The 20,825-nt window shown below is 31.1% G+C and overlaps 2 protein-coding genes across 2 annotated transcripts in view; one reads left to right on the top strand and one right to left on the bottom strand.

Annotated features, from left to right (window-relative positions):
- LOC127710470 (kielin/chordin-like protein) overlaps positions 1–7,917 on the top strand; it is a 52,175-nt gene extending 44,258 nt beyond the window's left edge. Inside the window, exons 2-4 of the mRNA XM_052216344.1 lie at positions 2,223–2,313; positions 6,867–7,049; positions 7,738–7,917. Of these exons, the coding sequence (XP_052072304.1) occupies positions 2,238–2,313; positions 6,867–7,049; positions 7,738–7,889 (411 nt within the window). The 5' untranslated portion in view covers positions 2,223–2,237 and the 3' untranslated portion in view covers positions 7,890–7,917. The remainder of the gene's footprint in view (positions 1–2,222; positions 2,314–6,866; positions 7,050–7,737) is intronic.
- Positions 7,918–11,520: 3,603 nt separating this feature from the next.
- The window catches only part of LOC127710469 (uncharacterized), a 30,567-nt gene continuing 21,262 nt past the window's right edge, over positions 11,521–20,825 (bottom strand). The window contains exon 8 of the mRNA XM_052216343.1: positions 11,521–11,956. Coding sequence (XP_052072303.1) covers positions 11,907–11,956 — 50 coding nt within the window. The 3' untranslated portion in view covers positions 11,521–11,906. The remainder of the gene's footprint in view (positions 11,957–20,825) is intronic.

Here is a 20,825-nt window from a genome sequence, read left to right as displayed (position 1 = left end):
AAAATAAGCTTGAAAAACATCGATGATATATTATTGGCTTGCAAGTCAATAATTCAACTCATTTTAATCCGTATTCATGGAACCTTTTATTTGACCTTTTGTACAGATGGTGCGCATGTGTTCGTTGTGTGGTTTATTCATTAAAAGAAAAACATGTCATCATTGAAAAGTGGAATAAGGGAGCCACCGTGCATAACCATTTTGTTGACTGATCCGGCCTACAAAAATCATTCTGATACATGTAAAATGATAATTTACATCTATTTTTAACCTACAACAAGAAACCAAGCAGACTTAGAAAAACCCGATTGCATGCGTACGTGCTCGCTACTTATTTTCATTTTATATTCATATTCATAAAAACTTTATATCGGGTGATATGACCGTTCGCAGGTCATCTTGATTGATAGCAAGGTGGCGTCTGGTCTAAAATACGTCAGAAATGTTGATACATTGTAGAGAGCCCATGACTTGTTATTTGTTTTTCTTTTGGACTTTTTGTAATTTAGATATACGTTTTAGTATTCTATAAATTCAATATCAGAGTTTTGGTCATATCGATAGACAGGAATGTTACAGCTGATGCCCCTTTAATATTTCAATTATAAAGTTGATTTGTATTACATTCAGTGAAATCTTATATCATAAATTATTCAGAAACTTTGGTAAATATTTTCATCTCTTAATTTTAGTCAATAAAATGTTATACCCTTTAACATGATACTGACGATTTGAATAAAATAAAGGATTTTCTTTCACATGTTTTAAAAGAAAGTCTATTTACACGTTTTTATAGTAGAACTTAGCCATCCAAGTATATAAAACGAATCCAACTTTTTTGTGGAACTTGGAGTATCACAAAATACGATATCTACGATATCCACAAAATGGATAGTTTAGTATTGGCTAAAGATGACCTTCATGACGTGGTAGTTAGAAATTTGTTCCCTCTTTTTAGAAATAAAAACAGTTGCATAGATGTATATTTTAAGCTTTCATGATCTTATGATTTACATTTGACAAGATAATATATAAAGTGGTATTGCTTTATAAGGGAATAATTTCGAACCAATCAAACGAAAAATAAATTCGATAAAAAATATTTAAGGTTTGCATTTAACAAGGACCGTAAGGCCAATAGCGGTGTAAGTCTCTTTTATTCATTAATAACTTGCACATGTACAAGCTGTTATCTTGAGCAGCTTTACGTTGAGCGAAATAAAAAATGTGGAGTGGAAAATTGTTCAAAAAAAGATTGTGAATGCCTGTAACATCTTAAGATGTGTCTTTTCCAAATCTTCAACATCGTCAGATAATTGTTTGTTCTCTTATCTAAACATATTGTTTTGTGTCTATTGTTATAGAATTTTAAAAGATTACAACAATGATTATTTTCATGATTTACAATGGCTGTTTGCCAAACGATCAAATTTGCAACGTTTTCGGAACGAATATAATATCGGAGACAGGTGTCCAAAAAAGTCACAACGTTTCAGCCCTGGTCATGAATAATTTTCAGGAAATTCGTCGCAAAAAGTATTGCATCGATTTCAAATGATAGCATATCGTTCTATCACTCCCGGCTCTCTCTCTCGGGCAGTTAGCAAGGACTCGATGCTACCATAGTGTACTGCGCATGTTCGAAAGACAGGAAAACACATAATGGATAAATTTCGAATTCACAAGTACAGTACGTGTATATCGATCTTTGTATCGATTTTTCGCATATTGTTTGTAGTTTGAATATGAAATACTAAAGTGTACAAATGTCGTGCAATTCAGATTTTCTTTGTTACATGTACCTAATGTAAATGAAATAAAATTCAGTGCGTCAACAAAAACAGTAAATAGGATGTGTCAACACAAATCCGGATATCAATAATTACTAAAAATCATTCGACTTTCAAAATGATAGATGTATCTACCGGAGCCTTGGTACTATATATTTAACATGTATATAAATGACAGAAGTTTATTTTGGACTACTCTACATGACACTGCGTAATTGGTAAGTTGTATTTGCTCTTTTATCAAAAAATGTAATTGGACTGGTGTTTTTAACCAGACTCAAACATAATACTGAAGCTTTAACTCAGACCGTTATAATGATAGACTGGCGTTGTTGCTTGACCATTGTATTGATATATTTACTTAAAAATAGTGAATTTGATTTTTAATTGGGTTTCATTCTTTTTACGTTTTAATTCATAAATAAATTTCAGAAACTGAAATTCAGAATGCTACAGTGGAGAGTATTCCCTGTGTTGGTATTTGCTGCCATGTACATGTTCAGTTTTATAGGAGGATCTTTCGGTAAATATGTTTTTAAAGTACTTTTTTGTTATTTCTTTTGTATGATGTTGTTATGATGAGCAATATGGAATAATTGTGTGATGGATGAAGGGTTGGAAATTAGGAAAGAACTCGCCTTTGCCGTTGTAATTATATATACGAGAGCATGAAAAAACTGCTGTATGTGTAATGTTTCGCTATCTTTTCTGTGATAACCAACGTTATTTTGAGAGATAATAGTTGATACTTTATAAAATACATAATAGAAAAACAAAGGATATGAGGTATCCATTCATGACACAAAATCAGTAAATGCACAACAAAAAACATACAAAAAGCAAAGGAACAGCGCTTTTATTGCTATTCTTCATCACAAAGTCATTGTTGTGATATACGTCCAAGTTGTGGTATTTGATTAATAGTAATTACGTTTCCTATTTGAGAAAAATATTAGAAGAATTTACCTTTTCAAAATGCTTGAGCATGTTGAGGGCATCGAAATAAAAAAAATTGAACGTTCAAACCTTTAACATGTTACTACTAGTAATTACTTTCTATCTTCGGAAAGAGTCGCGTTATGATTTGGAAATTGGAAAAGACATAAAAAGACATTCTGAACACCTTACTGCGTATAAAAGTATTGTTTTTGTCGGTATAATATTGATTATGTTGTCAGTAAATTAAAACCATTCTAAACAGTATTGTTATACACATATCTACATTAATGGTTCTACACCTAAATTTTTGCATGTCACCAGGTAATATTTTTCTCTGACTATTAATGACGTCTTTAAACTAAATCTATTGGATGTTGGATGTGTAATGTTCTTATAACTAAGCCTTTAACAAATGATTTTTTATTAGTTATTATTAGCTTTGAACTAGCTTTCAGTAACTGCGAGTTCTCTCAGATCTGTACTTTGTGTCTTTAGTGTTTTTGTTAGGATTTTAAGTCATTTATACCGATCTGATGAGTGAAGCTCTTTCAACTGATTTTTATAGATTTTTTCTCTGATATTGTACCTTACCGCCACTTTCCCAGGTTATGGGAAGAGTTTGGCGCCAGCAAATATGCTGATGCAGCACTCCACAGTTGACAAAAATGTTAATTGATTTTCTATTCCCGGCTTCCTAATACATTAAGCAATTTTTGTGTCAAACATGGGCATAACGGATGTTAAGTTGGTTCATTATTCAACATTCAACATTCAACATTCAATTTGTTTTTTTATGTATGTAATCAGTATCTTCCAGAGATTTGATTTTCAACAGTTAAAATGATGAAATATAAAATTCCTTCCCTGTGTATCCATGGCAACATTCTGCATTTATTTATCATAAAGAGATGTTAAAAGGGCTTGGAAATGTCACATATTCCTCCAAAGTTTGGTTCAAACTAGAATTTCAATCCCTTAAGGTGATACCTTTTCTGAAACTACTGACATTAATCTTTCAAATTATCAAATAAAAATTGGGTGTCTTTTTCGTAAAATTGATTCAAAAAGTTCGTACGACAACAGGTGGAAAAACATTACAATAATTTCTGGACCAATGTCTGGTATAGATATAAAAATACGAACTGGGATACGGAAAACAATATAACATACATTACATAATCTTCGTGTTCAAATAAACCCACTTTGAAGGCTATATTTAATCTTCAGCTATCCCAAAATGAATTATAATATACACAAGCTTTCATATTTGAAAAATCTACCGGGGCCAAAATGCAAAATTGAACTACTAACTGTGGAGTGCTACCTTAACCCCGCCAAGATCTGTATGTGTCTGTCCCTAGTCAGGATCCTGTAATTCTGTGGTTGTCGTTTGATGCTTTTTATCATATTTGTTATCGTTTATTGTTTTGTACATAAATCATGCCGTTAGTTTTCCCATTTGGATTGTTTTTCATTTGTAATTTCGGGGATTTTATAGCTTACTATACTATTGGGTTTGTTCATTGTTCAAGGCCGTACGGTGACCAAGGGTTGTTAACTTCCATGTCGTTTGGTCTCTGTTGGAGAGTTGTGTCATTGGCGATCATATGACATCTTCTTATTTTTTTATAACGATATTACATGAATAAGACAGTCACTATATTCTATAATCAACGTAAACTAATCTCAATTGGCGAGTGACCTTTAAAAAAAAGTTGAGGGTTTTAATGCACACACTTAACTTACGACTTTATTAAATACTATACTGAGTATATATCATAGAGCCTAGAGATTTAACACCAAGAGGTATAAATGCACGGAAGCATTTGACACTTTTAGTAGTCTTTGGCGTTACCAATAGCTTGTTTTGTGTCCTGGAACTACTTTTGATTTTCACAGCAACAAATACTGTACAAATAATGTCTTCAGGGTGAAAGATTAAGGTTATTTAGGTCTTTTTATTTTCCGTGGAAAGACCTCTGATTTTGTTCTGACTCATCTCACCTCTTTTTTTTTCTTCGGCCAAATTGTATTCTTGCGCGTAATTTTTGTTTCGCAACATGTCGCTTAAATATTTGGTTTGTGATAGTGTACAGTGTATCTGCTTTTAAACCCTGCTTTACCGACCAATTATCTTTGTAAGAGATTTTTAGATTTGCTTGATATTGCTATTCCTTTGCAAGCATATAAGAAAGCGTCATTGTTTTCCAAATTAATCGTCACATCATCGGCATGTTCAAAAACATTTTGACCGTATCGATCCAGAGACTCCGTATAAGAGTTATTTCCCCTTGTGAAATTATTTATGTCCAATTTATTTGTGACTGGAAAACCATAAGTGAGAGACCAAGGGTCTTTTGATATGAGGCAATTGGTCCACCAAAAAGAAAACGAGGTCAAGGTCACAGGTCATAGATTTTAGATAAAAGGGTACGTTGACATTACATGATAGTTTTCTACCCACTGATATTTAGAATAAGCTGTATGGTGATATAACTCATTTACAATATATAGTAAAGACCAAGGGTCTATTTATTTGTGGTCCTTGATTAATGGCCTTCAAATTGAGTTCAACGTCAAAGCTTAATTTGACATACTTAATTTCTACCTTTACTGTAACTTCTTATTGGTACACGATCAATTCAAAGGGTCTTTTGAATAAGGTTGCAGACATTTGATCTTGAAAAAGGACAACCAGAAGTAACCATTTGTAATCCGAAAGAAGCCTTGTTTGTCTCATTTTCATGTAAAAACTACTAGAATCATATATTGTTGGAATCAGTGTCAAGAAACCTATCATATAAAGCAAGAAGTGACATTTTTCATACCAAAAGTAGCAACTTATATTCCTAACTTCAAGCAAAAGTATATAAAACAATGTATTACTGGAATCTTTGTAAAAGTATTCTTACAGTCGAAAAAGGGTGTTAATATTTTATTATCAAAATATGTGCATGTTGAGTGAAAAAAAAATATATTCTTTTTTCTGAAAAACTATGAAATCAAAATTTGATAAAAACAAAACCACATAATCATGTTAATATGTACCTCTTTGAAATTTACTGTATCAAATCTTTTACATATTCCTTACTTGCAAGGTCCCGGAAAAAAAGCTTCAAAGCGATGTTAAACAATGCACTTTCTACATTTTTTGTATTAAAATAGTTTGAAAAACTTTAAATGGAAACTTTCCAACTTTCAGACACCACATTAATAAAAACCTTATAATAAGAGTATTAATAAAACTTTATTATAAGAGTTAAGATATGAAAAGTATCATAGGCCATCCTTGAACCAATTATCTTTGATTTATATCTTAATCAACTGATTGCAATGATGCAATTTCTCATTCATTTGTAATTCGATGACGTTATAACTGGTGGCCTAGACATTGTCAAAAACACTTCCCTACGAAGTGTGTCTGTCAAACGGTTGAGATTCCGTAAGCGGAACCCATCTTTTAAATACTTATAGATTAAGTTGCGGATGATGACAGACATTGGACCAACCATGAAAACAAAATGGCCCTTATCAAAGTTCCTCCTTTATGATTCTATCGATTAAAGTATTGTTTACTGAACATGCATATGCCCAGTAACTGCAGTTCTGATCAGTGCTGAAAGTTGGTCATGGGAATTTTTTTAAGTCACCGAAATGCTTCGAGTTGACTTGCATCCTATGCTATCCAATGTTCTACGGTTGCACTTTTACTTACGAGAAAAACGGAAAGTATGTTTATTATAAAGGAACAATGCCAATAAAGTTGTGTATGTGTAGCTGGGAAAGGATAATTAAGAGATATTTTAACAATTTATGATATATTATTATTACTAATATTTTCAATACGAAATAGTAAAAGTAACTGCAAAACTGAAAATAACACTTTATTACTTTTGTGCGTCCGAAACGGTTTTCCAGATTTACCTTAAAGCCATTCATTTGACAGCTTATAACTAGGATGTACATGTTTCGATACCTGAATACATTATAAGGAGAAGAGGTGTGATTTCCAATGGGACAACTATCCAAATACTAAACGACGTAGATTATGTGTATGTGCGTTTTATAAGTTTTTAGTATATTTGATAAGAAATAATTGCATTTATATAAATGATTTTATTTATTGTATCTATTAAGGAAGACACCCATATGGAAATTGTATAAAGTATGCAGTTGGGGAAATCAAACCTAGGCTTACGAATGGAGACAGATTTTGCATAACGGAAGGAAGATATGTGTACTGTAAAGAATTTAAGTGTCCTATCACAGAATGCATGAGACCTGTAGTTCCTAACAATGGAGTATGCCCATATTGTAAAGGTAAGATAAAACATAGTTCTTATCAAGATTGGTCATACTACCGGTCAGTATCGTACCTATGATAATTATATATGATAAAACAAAAGATGTTAGAAAATTGTATACGAAAAGCAACTCAACAATTCAAATAACAAAATAAGATTGATAGGGCAAAATTAAGTCTTCAACAATTGACAGAGCAATAGGTGTCTATGCAACAGTTCAAAACTCTACGAGTCGATAGTTGTTTCCAAAATTTTTAACAAAGATTATCTGAGATTAATAATCAACATTAAAATCTTCAAATAACGATGAAATAATTAAGATATGAAAAAAAAGACAACCACTGGTGAGGTTCATGCAATCGGATAGACTAAGAACAATTTGACAGGATTAAACTAATGGTGTTTATCTCACACTTCCCTTCTTCTTCTAAATCAATAGGTATTGAAGAAAATGCATATTTATATTTATATAGACAAAAACAATCAGCAGAGGAAAAACCGATGACTCTATAAATGTATGATAACTGCAAATATACTAGCTGTGCATTTCAGTGACTATTGCGGTTATTACATATTAACTTTTACCCCAAATAATGAAGTGTGCCTAAATTGGGAGGATTTCAGATACACTAGGAAACTAAAGCACATTATTTTTTTGTATTTATTAATTTCAAATATACTAGTATATGCATTATATTGAATAGGTACTTGCAGTTACGGAGGAGCTATCTATCAAATTAATGAAAATTTTCCTTGTCTGGATGGAGTAAACGGCTGTTCCTGTCGCGCCAATAATATCATAATATCTACAAAAATTAACACGAGTCCAGAAAACATGTGTTTAAAAAGACCTTGAAGCTTATGGATTAAGATAAATAAAGGAAAAAATGACTGATATTTTCTTTTCTATTCCTTTTGTTGTACAGTTGTAAAGAATGAAAGAAAAACCAAAACAAATGTTTTAGAAAGAAGACTGATCCTCTTTCTGTTATTTTTTTTATTTTCTCTAAAAGATTATGGAGAGCGGAAACTGGTCACATTAAAGACAATCATTTAAGACCGTAAAGTCTCCTAAGATGAAAACAAGTAAAAAAAAACAATGAAAACAATATTTTACAAATTTCATGCGTGCAAAGCCCTTTTCTTGATTGATCTTCATCCGGAACGCTAAAAATAGAACTTTAGAAAGCGAAGAATGTATAAGGACCGAAATATTTTAAGAGCTATATGATCAAAAGGACATAAAGATAATAGCAAAATCCATCCAAGGTTCACTTTGCCTGATAGAGTTGAAACCTAAGTAAATGTAGAATTATAGTTAAACTTGCTTTAAAAGTCCTCTGTTTAATTCAAACGCTGTCTTGAATGTTCACCATTAGTCTTATAGTGTTCTCTGTGTTATACTGTTATATATCAAATGATTTTAAACCTTAATTCAACGGTCACATCTCTTATATGGTCAGTTGTTTTTGGTACCAAGGGTGAAATCTATATCCAGGTTTGTTTTAGATCAAACTGTAAGTAACACGGTAAATTAAATACTTTCGCTACGGAATTTGTTTCAAAACAATTCTTAAAGAACATTTTTTTTAAAAGTATTTCTAAGATATATATATATACAAGTCTAAATTGAAAACAACGTTCAAACCTATGATTGCGTTGGATAAAAACCGCAATTTTTATACGTGTGCATGCAAAACAAATTTCTTGTAAGAGGGGTCTAAATACAGCACAAATATATATATATGAAAGAAAACATGGCTAAAAACATTCAATATCATGTCATAGCTTGTGTTTCAGTCAATCAAAAATACAATTTTCCTGTATATTTTTCTTGTGAAAATATGCTTAAGCGATATCTCCATCGCCCATCTGATGTCACAAAAGCTTAAAATAAGAAGTATAATTCATCATGTTCATACAGAACCTTTTTGAAATATATGTGTATGAAAAACATGGCTAATAACGTTCAATATCATGTCATAGCTTGTGTTTCAGTCAATCAAAAATACAATTTTCCTATATATTTCTTGTAGAAATATGCTTAAACGATATCTTCATAGCTCGTCTGATGTCACAAAAGTTTAAAGTAGGAAGCATAATTCATACAGAGCTTTCTCGAAGACAAACATAAAAAAGCATATTGCACAGTCCATGCATTTCACCTTTTGATATATTGATGATGGTCATTTCAGTGAGTGCTTGCATCTCATATATCCCATTGAAGTTGAGATTAAAGATACTACCGAAACCATAAGGTATGCTTTATTTCTTGATCTTTCCTCGATATTAACCTCGATATTAGCTGTTATCTATGACAAACGTGAAGCTTTCAACTTTCCAATTGTAAACTTCCCATCAATCAGCAGTAACACACCCACTGCAAATATACCGATTGTGTCCTTTTCCCTATTGTTACTTTCGAATGAATGCCAAATCACATTGCGGGTGATGCATGTATAGCAAGAAAACGCTTGCCCTGTTGTCGAAACACGACTCGTTCCGTTTGGAGTATTTCTTTTTCATTCGTGGACAAAGCCGGAGAGTCCGGAGAAAACCACTGAACTTTAGCAAAAAAATGGCATTCCTAAGCAATTGAATAGAAGTCTAACAGTGATAGGGTTCAAACTCACAACCTCATCGTTGACAGTCTAGTGATAATTTTAGAAGAAGTTCTTAGACCACTTGGCCACCGAGTCCCTTTACGTTCTTTGAAATCCGAGACGTCATTGCAAACACGTGCAAATGGATTAATGGAGAGATTAAACTCCACAAGACAGTGTGGTTTTTTAAGACTTTTCCAATATTACAGACACGGTAAATCTAAATCCAGAGCGTCTTTTAATGCATCAGTGTTTTAATATACGCTTGAAATAACCTAACTGAGAACGCTATATAAATGACATCGGCAAGTTTTAAGATCAATGTGCGCAACCGTATCTAAGTTTCACTTAAGTTATGTAATGTCCACTTTATTCACTGTCGATATATCATGTATATGTCTATTTTGTTGGACTAGTAGCTTTTGGTTTGTCTTTTTTTTTTTATTATAACTTTAGACTGCTACTGAACAATGGAAGATTTCCAGTTAAAATAACAATAATGGTTCAAGTTTTTAGTGTTTCTCCCAGGCATCTTTAGCATGAATAGACGCCATGCCCTTTTTAAATGACGCTATGCCCTTTTTATGTCATAATAAATGACGCCATGCCCCCTTTTCACTTCTTTGGATAACGCCATGGTCTCGTAAATGATTGAATACAAGAAATTGGATGTATAAAGTCCAAAATTGGCTTGGGTGTGTTTCTCTACTTATTTCTTGTTTATTATTTTCACTTGATGATATTTATTTCGATATCATAATTCTCCTCAATAGGGATTGAACGATTAAAAGATCGATTCATATGGTGATTCAAATCTTTCAAAAATATGAACAGTAAAAATTATCGTACTTATTTGAACAAAAAGTGTGTAAGCATTTCTCAGTACCGCCGATTATCAATTTCACCTGCTTATTATAGATCGACATCGTTTTACTCTGTTTAATAAACAAAATCGATGGAAATACTAAATTCTTTGAATCGATTTTGACAAGACGCCATTTTGTGAATAGATTTTAAACTGGTCCTTCAACTAATTTCCTTGTAATGCATTCAAAAATAGTTAACCAGTAAACCGGAAGTAAACTTATTTTTCTTAGAATAAGCCTCCTTAAATTAGGAGCACCTCCATATGGAGTTTTACCTTAACTTTAAAATTTTAAGAAAAAAAAATTATCCAACATATGTACAGCACATATAAATAAACAATAAAAGTGTCATGCATGGCATATTTACAGGGACCTTTTTAATACAAATACAGTTGGGAAATTTAAAAACTTGAAATATCTTAAAACATTACACTTTTATTGATTGCTATCTTGAGCTCTGATTCCATCAACAACTGTCAGTCCATACTTTACCAATGCAATATAACCATGCATTGCCCTTTCTTTAATTCTTAGCATAATCTATGTGCCCTTTTGTTAATCTTTTGCGTGCTGTAGGTTCCCTTTTTCATTAAAGTTACCATGCCCTTTTTGTGTGATAGGGGAAACACTACGTTTTGACAATCAATGTCTTATCAGTGATGCTCGGGCAAAAATATTTGAAAAATCCAAAACCTAATGCAAACTCAATATATGCATTATATCTTTGAGAAGTTTTTTCACACTTTGACATCACAACGCCTTTTATTGCTTACTATGCAAAAAGGACTGTACTGGTTTTGGAAGGCTGTACGGTGATTAGTAATTGTCAGAACAAATGCTACATTTGATCTTTTCTTATCAAAGATGGTTATTGATATAGACATTCATATGAGTTCAATGTCCTCTATTTCCAACAGTTGTTTTATTCAAAACAAAACTATAGAATCCATCAATGATTTATACAGGTTTTTTTTTCTACTTATATCATTGAATATTAGATTAATATAAAAGACACAAGCCTTGTCACATGTTTATTTAGCAAAAGAGGTTCATCTGTATAGTGTGCATATAACAAGAAAATATGGTATACATGTACACAGATAATAATTTTTAACGATCGAGAAAGTTTTAAAGCGTTTAAGGTACCAAATGAATATAGATTCCTTATGCTTAATTTTCAAAAATGTAAGCACAGAATGATCACGTACATCGAAAAAAATAAACTGAAATGGGAAAAAATCAATTTCAAGGTTTTAAAACACAGATGTAAGATACTGTGATGTTTACATCATATCTCTACAAGCATTTTAATCGTTTATAGTCAGTTGTTTCATTTAAAACACACAATAATAATTTTTTGTCAACAAATTCCAACAACGCGGAATTTTAGCATACAATTCTTCACTATGATGAGGTATAATTAAACTGCAGCGGTGGGATGTTTTGCATTGGATCTGAAATGTATGAAATAAATGAACTTATCAGCCTTATTGTTTATATCTGTAAACATTTGTGAACATCAGAAAACATTGACATTATTTGTGGAAAAAAACAATTTACCAAACATAATAATTATTATCTTTGAAAATTAATTTGAAGATATTTTGTCTACCTGATAATTCAACTTAGGGGTTCTGTGTACTGCTATGCAGTGGAATTATGAAAATCTCAGAGATGAAGAGTTTTGAAAAAAACATGGATTATACTAAACAATTTAGCCCAGTAGGTCCGAGTACACAGTTATTTCGTAGTGCATTTCTTTTAGACAATAAATGAAAATTAAAAAAATCCCACCTGCGCTTTCTCAATAATATTTTTACAGTGTGTTGTACTACTTTTGGGACAAATTATATCAAAATTATAGAAAACTTCATCGGCTCTAACTCAAAATATGGACAATTTCATGCTGAGGGGGTCTTCAAATCTTTTGACAGCCTCCGAAGTGCTAATTTTTAACATTTTTTAGCTGGACCAAATCACTACTTTACTTTAAAATTCATGACCCAAATTTTTTTACAGTGTCATTTCACCCCCCTACTTACTATTTGAGTCATAAAACATGGAGAAATAAATTCGGAAGGGGTATCAAAAAAATCGACAAGTAACACACTGTCCACACTAGGGACTATATTCGTGGACAACGAAAATCAAAGGACGATAACTGTGTACCCGGACCTAATAGGGTAGAAAAAGTTGACCAATCTTAATGAAACTTGGTATGACCAAAGCATATTAAATTATAAGACTGCTTACAAAGTTTCATGGCAATAGGATATATATTATAGACAATATGACTAATTCTATATTCAACTTTGAGTGTTAAATTTAGATGTTAAAATTGAAAATTTTCAACTATCAACATTTGGGGCTTAAAAAATTTAAATATTGCAAAAAAATACTTTTGAAATGCCTTAATATATAATATATTATGTATTAAAAGCAATAGAGTACTCATTTGATTTATCAGACTTATCATAATTATTAAAAAGTCAAATTTATATGAGCCTGTGGCTAAAAATGGAGGTTTTCCAATGAAGGGGGGCCTTACAGGAAGATGTAATATTTTCCAGCAATTTTAAATTTGTAAAGCTTTTTGGTTATAAATAATCCTTATATATGTATTTAATGTACTTTAAATGGAAAGAAAACTTACAAATAACATATCACATTAGTTTAAAAGGGTCTTAGGCCAAGTAAGACTGAAAATAATTTAGGGTCAATTTAGGCCGTATCACATATTTACATTTAAAAATGCATATTGAAGCTATATGAAATAAAATTTTGTGTCTTTTCTATCATTTCTATACTCAGGTGACATGATACAATAAATCTGAGCACAAAAAGACTCTTGAATTCAACTTTTTTTGCAAACAGTATGGTCTGATACAAAGATTTTTCACTTTTTAGTGAAAAACATGCATGCAATTTTAGTCTCAACAGGCTTATATTTGAACCACTTGCTATCCTACAGAAGAAAAAAAAGATATTATGTGACATAAAACAGGTACAAAAGACATTGTTAAGTGCTTTTTATACAAGTTTAGTGAGGTCTTTATAATGGACTTCAACTTTTATGTTCCAAGCTCCTCACATTTAACTCGATCCAAACAGGGCGTTAGACGAGGACCATATATACAACACATTTTGAACATATTGTCTGAGATAATCTTCTTTTCTGTAGATTCAGAGTTCACAAATGAGTAATACAACTGGATTGAAGCATAGAAACACAAATATTGACACATAAAAACCTGTCAGATAGAAAGTCAGAATGCCACTTATGCATCAAAATTGAAAAAGCTATGAAATGCTTATTTTGACCATAAAATGCCAAAATTGGTCATTTTTGCAGAAATTCTATCAAATAAAAGTTTTAATCCTTTAGTTTTATGCTATTTGATAAATTGACACCATCAAATCATTCAGGGAAGTTGCCAAAGTACAGATTCTATATTTCCTGATTTCACCTCTTAGGTCCGAGTACACAGTTATTTCGTAGTGCATTTCTTTTAGACAATAAATGAAAATTAAAAAAATCCCACCTGCGCTTTCTCAATAATATTTTTACAGTGTGTTGTACTACTTTTGGGACAAATTATATCAAAATTATAGAAAACTTCATCGGCTCTAACTCAAAATATGGACAATTTCATGCTGAGGGGGTCTTCAAATCTTTTGACAGCCTCCGAAGTGCTAATTTTTAACATTTTTCAGCTGGACCAAATCACTACTTTACTTTAAAATTCATGACCCAAATTTTTTTACAGTGTCATTTCACCCCCCTACTTACTATTTGAGTCATAAAACATAGAGAAATAAATTCGGAAGGGGTATCAAAAAAATCGACAAGTAACACACTGTCCACACTAGGGACTATATTCGTGGACAACGAAAATCAAAGGACGATAACTGTGTACCCGGACCTAATAGGGTAGAAAAAGTTGACCAATCTTAATGAAACTTGGTATGACCAAAGCATATTAAATTATAAGACTGCTTACAAAGTTTCATGGCAATAGGATATATATTATAGACAATATGACTAATTCTATATTCAACTTTGAGTGTTAAATTTAGATGTTAAAATTGAAAATTTTCAACTATCAACATTTGGGGCTTAAAAAATTTAAATATTGCAAAAAAATACTTTTGAAATGCCTTAATATATAATATATTATGTATTAAAAGCAATAGAGTACTCATTTGATTTATCAGACTTATCATAATTATTAAAAAGTCAAATTTATATGAGCCTGTGGCTAAAAATGGAGGTTTTCCAATGAAGGGGGGCCTTACAGGAAGATGTAATATTTTCCAGCAATTTTAAATTTGTAAAGCTTTTTGGTTATAAATAATCCTTATATATGTATTTAATGTACTTTAAATGGAAAGAAAACTTACAAATAACATATCACATTAGTTTAAAAGGGTCTTAGGCCAAGTAAGACTGAAAATAATTTAGGGTCAATTTAGGCCGTATCACATATTTACATTTAAAAATGCATATTGAAGCTATATGAAATAAAATTTTGTGTCTTTTCTATCATTTCTATACTCAGGTGACATGATACAATAAATCTGAGCACAAAAAGACTCTTGAATTCAACTTTTTTTGCAAACAGTATGGTCTGATACAAAGATTTTTCACTTTTTAGTGAAAAACATGCATGCAATTTTAGTCTCAACAGGCTTATATTTGAACCACTTGCTATCCTACAGAAGAAAAAAAAGATATTATGTGACATAAAACAGGTACAAAAGACATTGTTAAGTGCTTTTTATACAAGTTTAGTGAGGTCTTTATAATGGACTTCAACTTTTATGTTCCAAGCTCCTCACATTTAACTCGATCCAAACAGGGCGTTAGACGAGGACCATATATACAACACATTTTGAACATATTGTCTGAGATAATCTTCTTTTCTGTAGATTCAGAGTTCACAAATGAGTAATACAACTGGATTGAAGCATAGAAACACAAATATTGACACATAAAAACCTGTCAGATAGAAAGTCAGAATGCCACTTATGCATCAAAATTGAAAAAGCTATGAAATGCTTATTTTGACCATAAAATGCCAAAATTGGTCATTTTTGCAGAAATTCTATCAAATAAAAGTTTTAATCCTTTAGTTTTATGCTATTTGATAAATTGACACCATCAAATCATTCAGGGAAGTTGCCAAAGTACAGATTCTATATTTCCTGATTTCACCTCTTAGGTCCGAGTACACAGTTATTTCGTAGTGCATTTCTTTTAGACAATAAATGAAAATTAAAAAAATCCCACCTGCGCTTTCTCAATAATATTTTTACAGTGTGTTGTACTACTTTTGGGACAAATTATATCAAAATTATAGAAAACTTCATCGGCTCTAACTCAAAATATGGACAATTTCATGCTGAGGGGGTCTTCAAATCTTTTGACAGCCTCCGAAGTGCTAATTTTTAACATTTTTCAGCTGGACCAAATCACTACTTTACTTTAAAATTCATGACCCAAATTTTTTTACAGTGTCATTTCACCCCCCTACTTACTATTTGAGTCATAAAACATAGAGAAATAAATTCGGAAGGGGTATCAAAAAAATCGACAAGTAACACACTGTCCACACTAGGGACTATATTCGTGGACAACGAAAATCAAAGGACGATAACTGTGTACCCGGACCTAATAGGGTAGAAAAAGTTGACCAATCTTAATGAAACTTGGTATGACCAAAGCATATTAAATTATAAGACTGCTTACAAAGTTTCATGGCAATAGGATATATATTATAGACAATATGACTAATTCTATATTCAACTTTGAGTGTTAAATTTAGATGTTAAAATTGAAAATTTTCAACTATCAACATTTGGGGCTTAAAAAATTTAAATATTGCAAAAAAATACTTTTGAAATGCCTTAATATATAATATATTATGTATTAAAAGCAATAGAGTACTCATTTGATTTATCAGACTTATCATAATTATTAAAAAGTCAAATTTATATGAGCCTGTGGCTAAAAATGGAGGTTTTCCAATGAAGGGGGGCCTTACAGGAAGATGTAATATTTTCCAGCAATTTTAAATTTGTAAAGCTTTTTGGTTATAAATAATCCTTATATATGTATTTAATGTACTTTAAATGGAAAGAAAACTTACAAATAACATATCACATTAGTTTAAAAGGGTCTTAGGCCAAGTAAGACTGAAAATAATTTAGGGTCAATTTAGGCCGTATCACATATTTACATTTAAAAATGCATATTGAAGCTATATGAAATAAAATTTTGTGTCTTTTCTATCATTTCTATACTCAGGTGACATGATACAATAAATCTGAGCACAAAAAGACTCTTGAATTCAACTTTTTTTGCAAACAGTATGGTCTGATACAAAGATTTTTCACTTTTTAGTGAAAAACATGCATGCAATTTTAGTCTCAACAGGCTTATATTTGAACCACTTGCTATCCTACAGAAGAAAAAAAAGATATTATGTGACATAAAACAGGTACAAAAGACATTGTTAAGTGCTTTTTATACAAGTTTAGTGAGGTCTTTATAATGGACTTCAACTTTTATGTTCCAAGCTCCTCACATTTAACTCGATCCAAACAGGGCGTTAGACGAGGACCATATATACAACACATTTTGAACATATTGTCTGAGATAATCTTCTTTTCTGTAGATTCAGAGTTCACAAATGAGTAATACAACTGGATTGAAGCATAGAAACACAAATATTGACACATAAAAACCTGTCAGATAGAAAGTCAGAATGCCACTTATGCATCAAAATTGAAAAAGCTATGAAATGCTTATTTTGACCATAAAATGCCAAAAGTGGTCATTTTTGCAGAAATTCTATCAAATAAAAGTTTTAATCCTTTAGTTTTATGCTATTTGATAAATTGACACCATCAAATCATTCAGGGAAGTTGCCAAAGTACAGATTCTATATTTCCTGATTTCACCAATAGGGTAGAAAAAGTTGACCAATCTTAATGAAACTTGGTATGACCAAAGCATATTAAATTATAAGACTGCTTACAAAGTTTCATGGCAATAGGATATATATTATAGACAATATGACTAATTCTATATTCAACTTTGAGTGTTAAATTTAGATGTTAAAATTGAAAATTTTCAACTATCAACATTTGGGGCTTAAAAAATTTAAATATTGCAAAAAAATACTTTTGAAATGCCTTAATATATAATATATTATGTATTAAAAGCAATAGAGTACTCATTTGATTTATCAGACTTATCATAATTATTAAAAAGTCAAATTTATATGAGCCTGTGGCTAAAAATGGAGGTTTTCCAATGAAGGGGGGCCTTACAGGAAGATGTAATATTTTCCAGCAATTTTAAATTTGTAAAGCTTTTTGGTTATAAATAATCCTTATATATGTATTTAATGTACTTTAAATGGAAAGAAAACTTACAAATAACATATCACATTAGTTTAAAAGGGTCTTAGGCCAAGTAAGACTGAAAATAATTTAGGGTCAATTTAGGCCGTATCACATATTTACATTTAAAAATGCATATTGAAGCTATATGAAATAAAATTTTGTGTCTTTTCTATCATTTCTATACTCAGGTGACATGATACAATAAATCTGAGCACAAAAAGACTCTTGAATTCAACTTTTTTTGCAAACAGTATGGTCTGATACAAAGATTTTTCACTTTTTAGTGAAAAACATGCATGCAATTTTAGTCTCAACAGGCTTATATTTGAACCACTTGCTATCCTACAGAAGAAAAAAAAGATATTATGTGACATAAAACAGGTACAAAAGACATTGTTAAGTGCTTTTTATACAAGTTTAGTGAGGTCTTTATAATGGACTTCAACTTTTATGTTCCAAGCTCCTCACATTTAACTCGATCCAAACAGGGCGTTAGACGAGGACCATATATACAACACATTTTGAACATATTGTCTGAGATAATCTTCTTTTCTGTAGATTCAGAGTTCACAAATGAGTAATACAACTGGATTGAAGCATAGAAACACAAATATTGACACATAAAAACCTGTCAGATAGAAAGTCAGAATGCCACTTATGCATCAAAATTGAAAAAGCTATGAAATGCTTATTTTGACCATAAAATGCCAAAAGTGGTCATTTTTGCAGAAATTCTATCAAATAAAAGTTTTAATCCTTTAGTTTTATGCTATTTGATAAATTGACACCATCAAATCATTCAGGGAAGTTGCCAAAGTACAGATTCTATATTTCCTGATTTCACCATAGACAATATGACTAATTCTATATTCAACTTTGAGTGTTAAATTTAGATGTTAAAATTGAAAATTTTCAACTGGTCCGGGTACACAGTTATCGTCCTTTGATTTTCGTTGTCCACGAATATAGTCCCTAGTGTGGACAGTGTGTTACTTGTCGATTTTTTTGATACCCCTTCCGAATTTATTTCTCTATGTTTTATGACTCAAATAGTAAGTAGGGGGGTGAAATGACACTGTAAAAAAATTTGGGTCATGAATTTTAAAGTAAAGTAGTGATTTGGTCCAGCTGAAAAATGTTAAAAATTAGCACTTCGGAGGCTGTCAAAAGATTTGAAGACCCCCTCAGCATGAAATTGTCCATATTTTGAGTTAGAGCCGATGAAGTTTTCTATAATTTTGATATAATTTGTCCCAAAAGTAGTACAACACACTGTAAAAATATTATTGAGAAAGCGCAGGTGGGATTTTTTTAATTTTCATTTATTGTCTAAAAGAAATGCACTACGAAATAACTGTGTACTCGGACCTAAGAGGTGAAATCAGGAAATATAGAATCTGTACTTTGGCAACTTCCCTGAATGATTTGATGGTGTCAATTTATCAAATAGCATAAAACTAAAGGATTAAAACTTTTATTTGATAGAATTTCTGCAAAAATGACCACTTTTGGCATTTTATGGTCAAAATAAGCATTTCATAGCTTTTTCAATTTTGATGCATAAGTGGCATTCTGACTTTCTATCTGACAGGTTTTTATGTGTCAATATTTGTGTTTCTATGCTTCAATCCAGTTGTATTACTCATTTGTGAACTCTGAATCTACAGAAAAGAAGATTATCTCAGACAATATGTTCAAAATGTGTTGTATATATGGTCCTCGTCTAACGCCCTGTTTGGATCGAGTTAAATGTGAGGAGCTTGGAACATAAAAGTTGAAGTCCATTATAAAGACCTCACTAAACTTGTATAAAAAGCACTTAACAATGTCTTTTGTACCTGTTTTATGTCACATAATATCTTTTTTTTCTTCTGTAGGATAGCAAGTGGTTCAAATATAAGCCTGTTGAGACTAAAATTGCATGCATGTTTTTCACTAAAAAGTGAAAAATCTTTGTATCAGACCATACTGTTTGCAAAAAAAGTTGAATTCAAGAGTCTTTTTGTGCTCAGATTTATTGTATCATGTCACCTGAGTATAGAAATGATAGAAAAGACACAAAATTTTATTTCATATAGCTTCAATATGCATTTTTAAATGTAAATATGTGATACGGCCTAAATTGACCCTAAATTATTTTCAGTCTTACTTGGCCTAAGACCCTTTTAAACTAATGTGATATGTTATTTGTAAGTTTTCTTTCCATTTAAAGTACATTAAATACATATATAAGGATTATTTATAACCAAAAAGCTTTACAAATTTAAAATTGCTGGAAAATATTACATCTTCCTGTAAGGCCCCCCTTCATTGGAAAACCTCCATTTTTAGCCACAGGCTCATATAAATTTGACTTTTTAATAATTATGATAAGTCTGATAAATCAAATGAGTACTCTATTGCTTTTAATACATAATATATTATATATTAAGGCATTTCAAAAGTATTTTTTTGCAATATTTAAATTTTTTAAGCCCCAAATGTTGATAGTTGAAAATTTTCAATTTTAACATCTAAATTTAACACTCAAAGTTGAATATAGAATTAGTCATATTGTCTATAATATATATCCTATTGCCATGAAACTTTGTAAGCAGTCTTATAATTTAATATGCTTTGGTCATACCAAGTTTCATTAAGATTGGTCAACTTTTTCTACCCTATTAGGTCCGGGTACACAGTTATCGTCCTTTGATTTTCGTTGTCCACGAATATAGTCCCTAGTGTGGACAGTGTGTTACTTGTCGATTTTTTTGATACCCCTTCCGAATTTATTTCTCTATGTTTTATGACTCAAATAGTAAGTAGGGGGGTGAAATGACACTGTAAAAAAATTTGGGTCATGAATTTTAAAGTAAAGTAGTGATTTGGTCCAGCTGAAAAATGTTAAAAATTAGCACTTCGGAGGCTGTC

Source organism: Mytilus californianus, unplaced genomic scaffold (genome assembly GCF_021869535.1).
Source record: "Mytilus californianus isolate M0D057914Y unplaced genomic scaffold, xbMytCali1.0.p SCAF_8, whole genome shotgun sequence".
Lineage (NCBI taxonomy): Eukaryota > Metazoa > Mollusca > Bivalvia > Mytilida > Mytilidae > Mytilus > Mytilus californianus.
The sequence above is the reverse complement of the archived record's forward strand: the minus strand, read 5'-3'. Positions and strand labels throughout refer to the sequence as shown.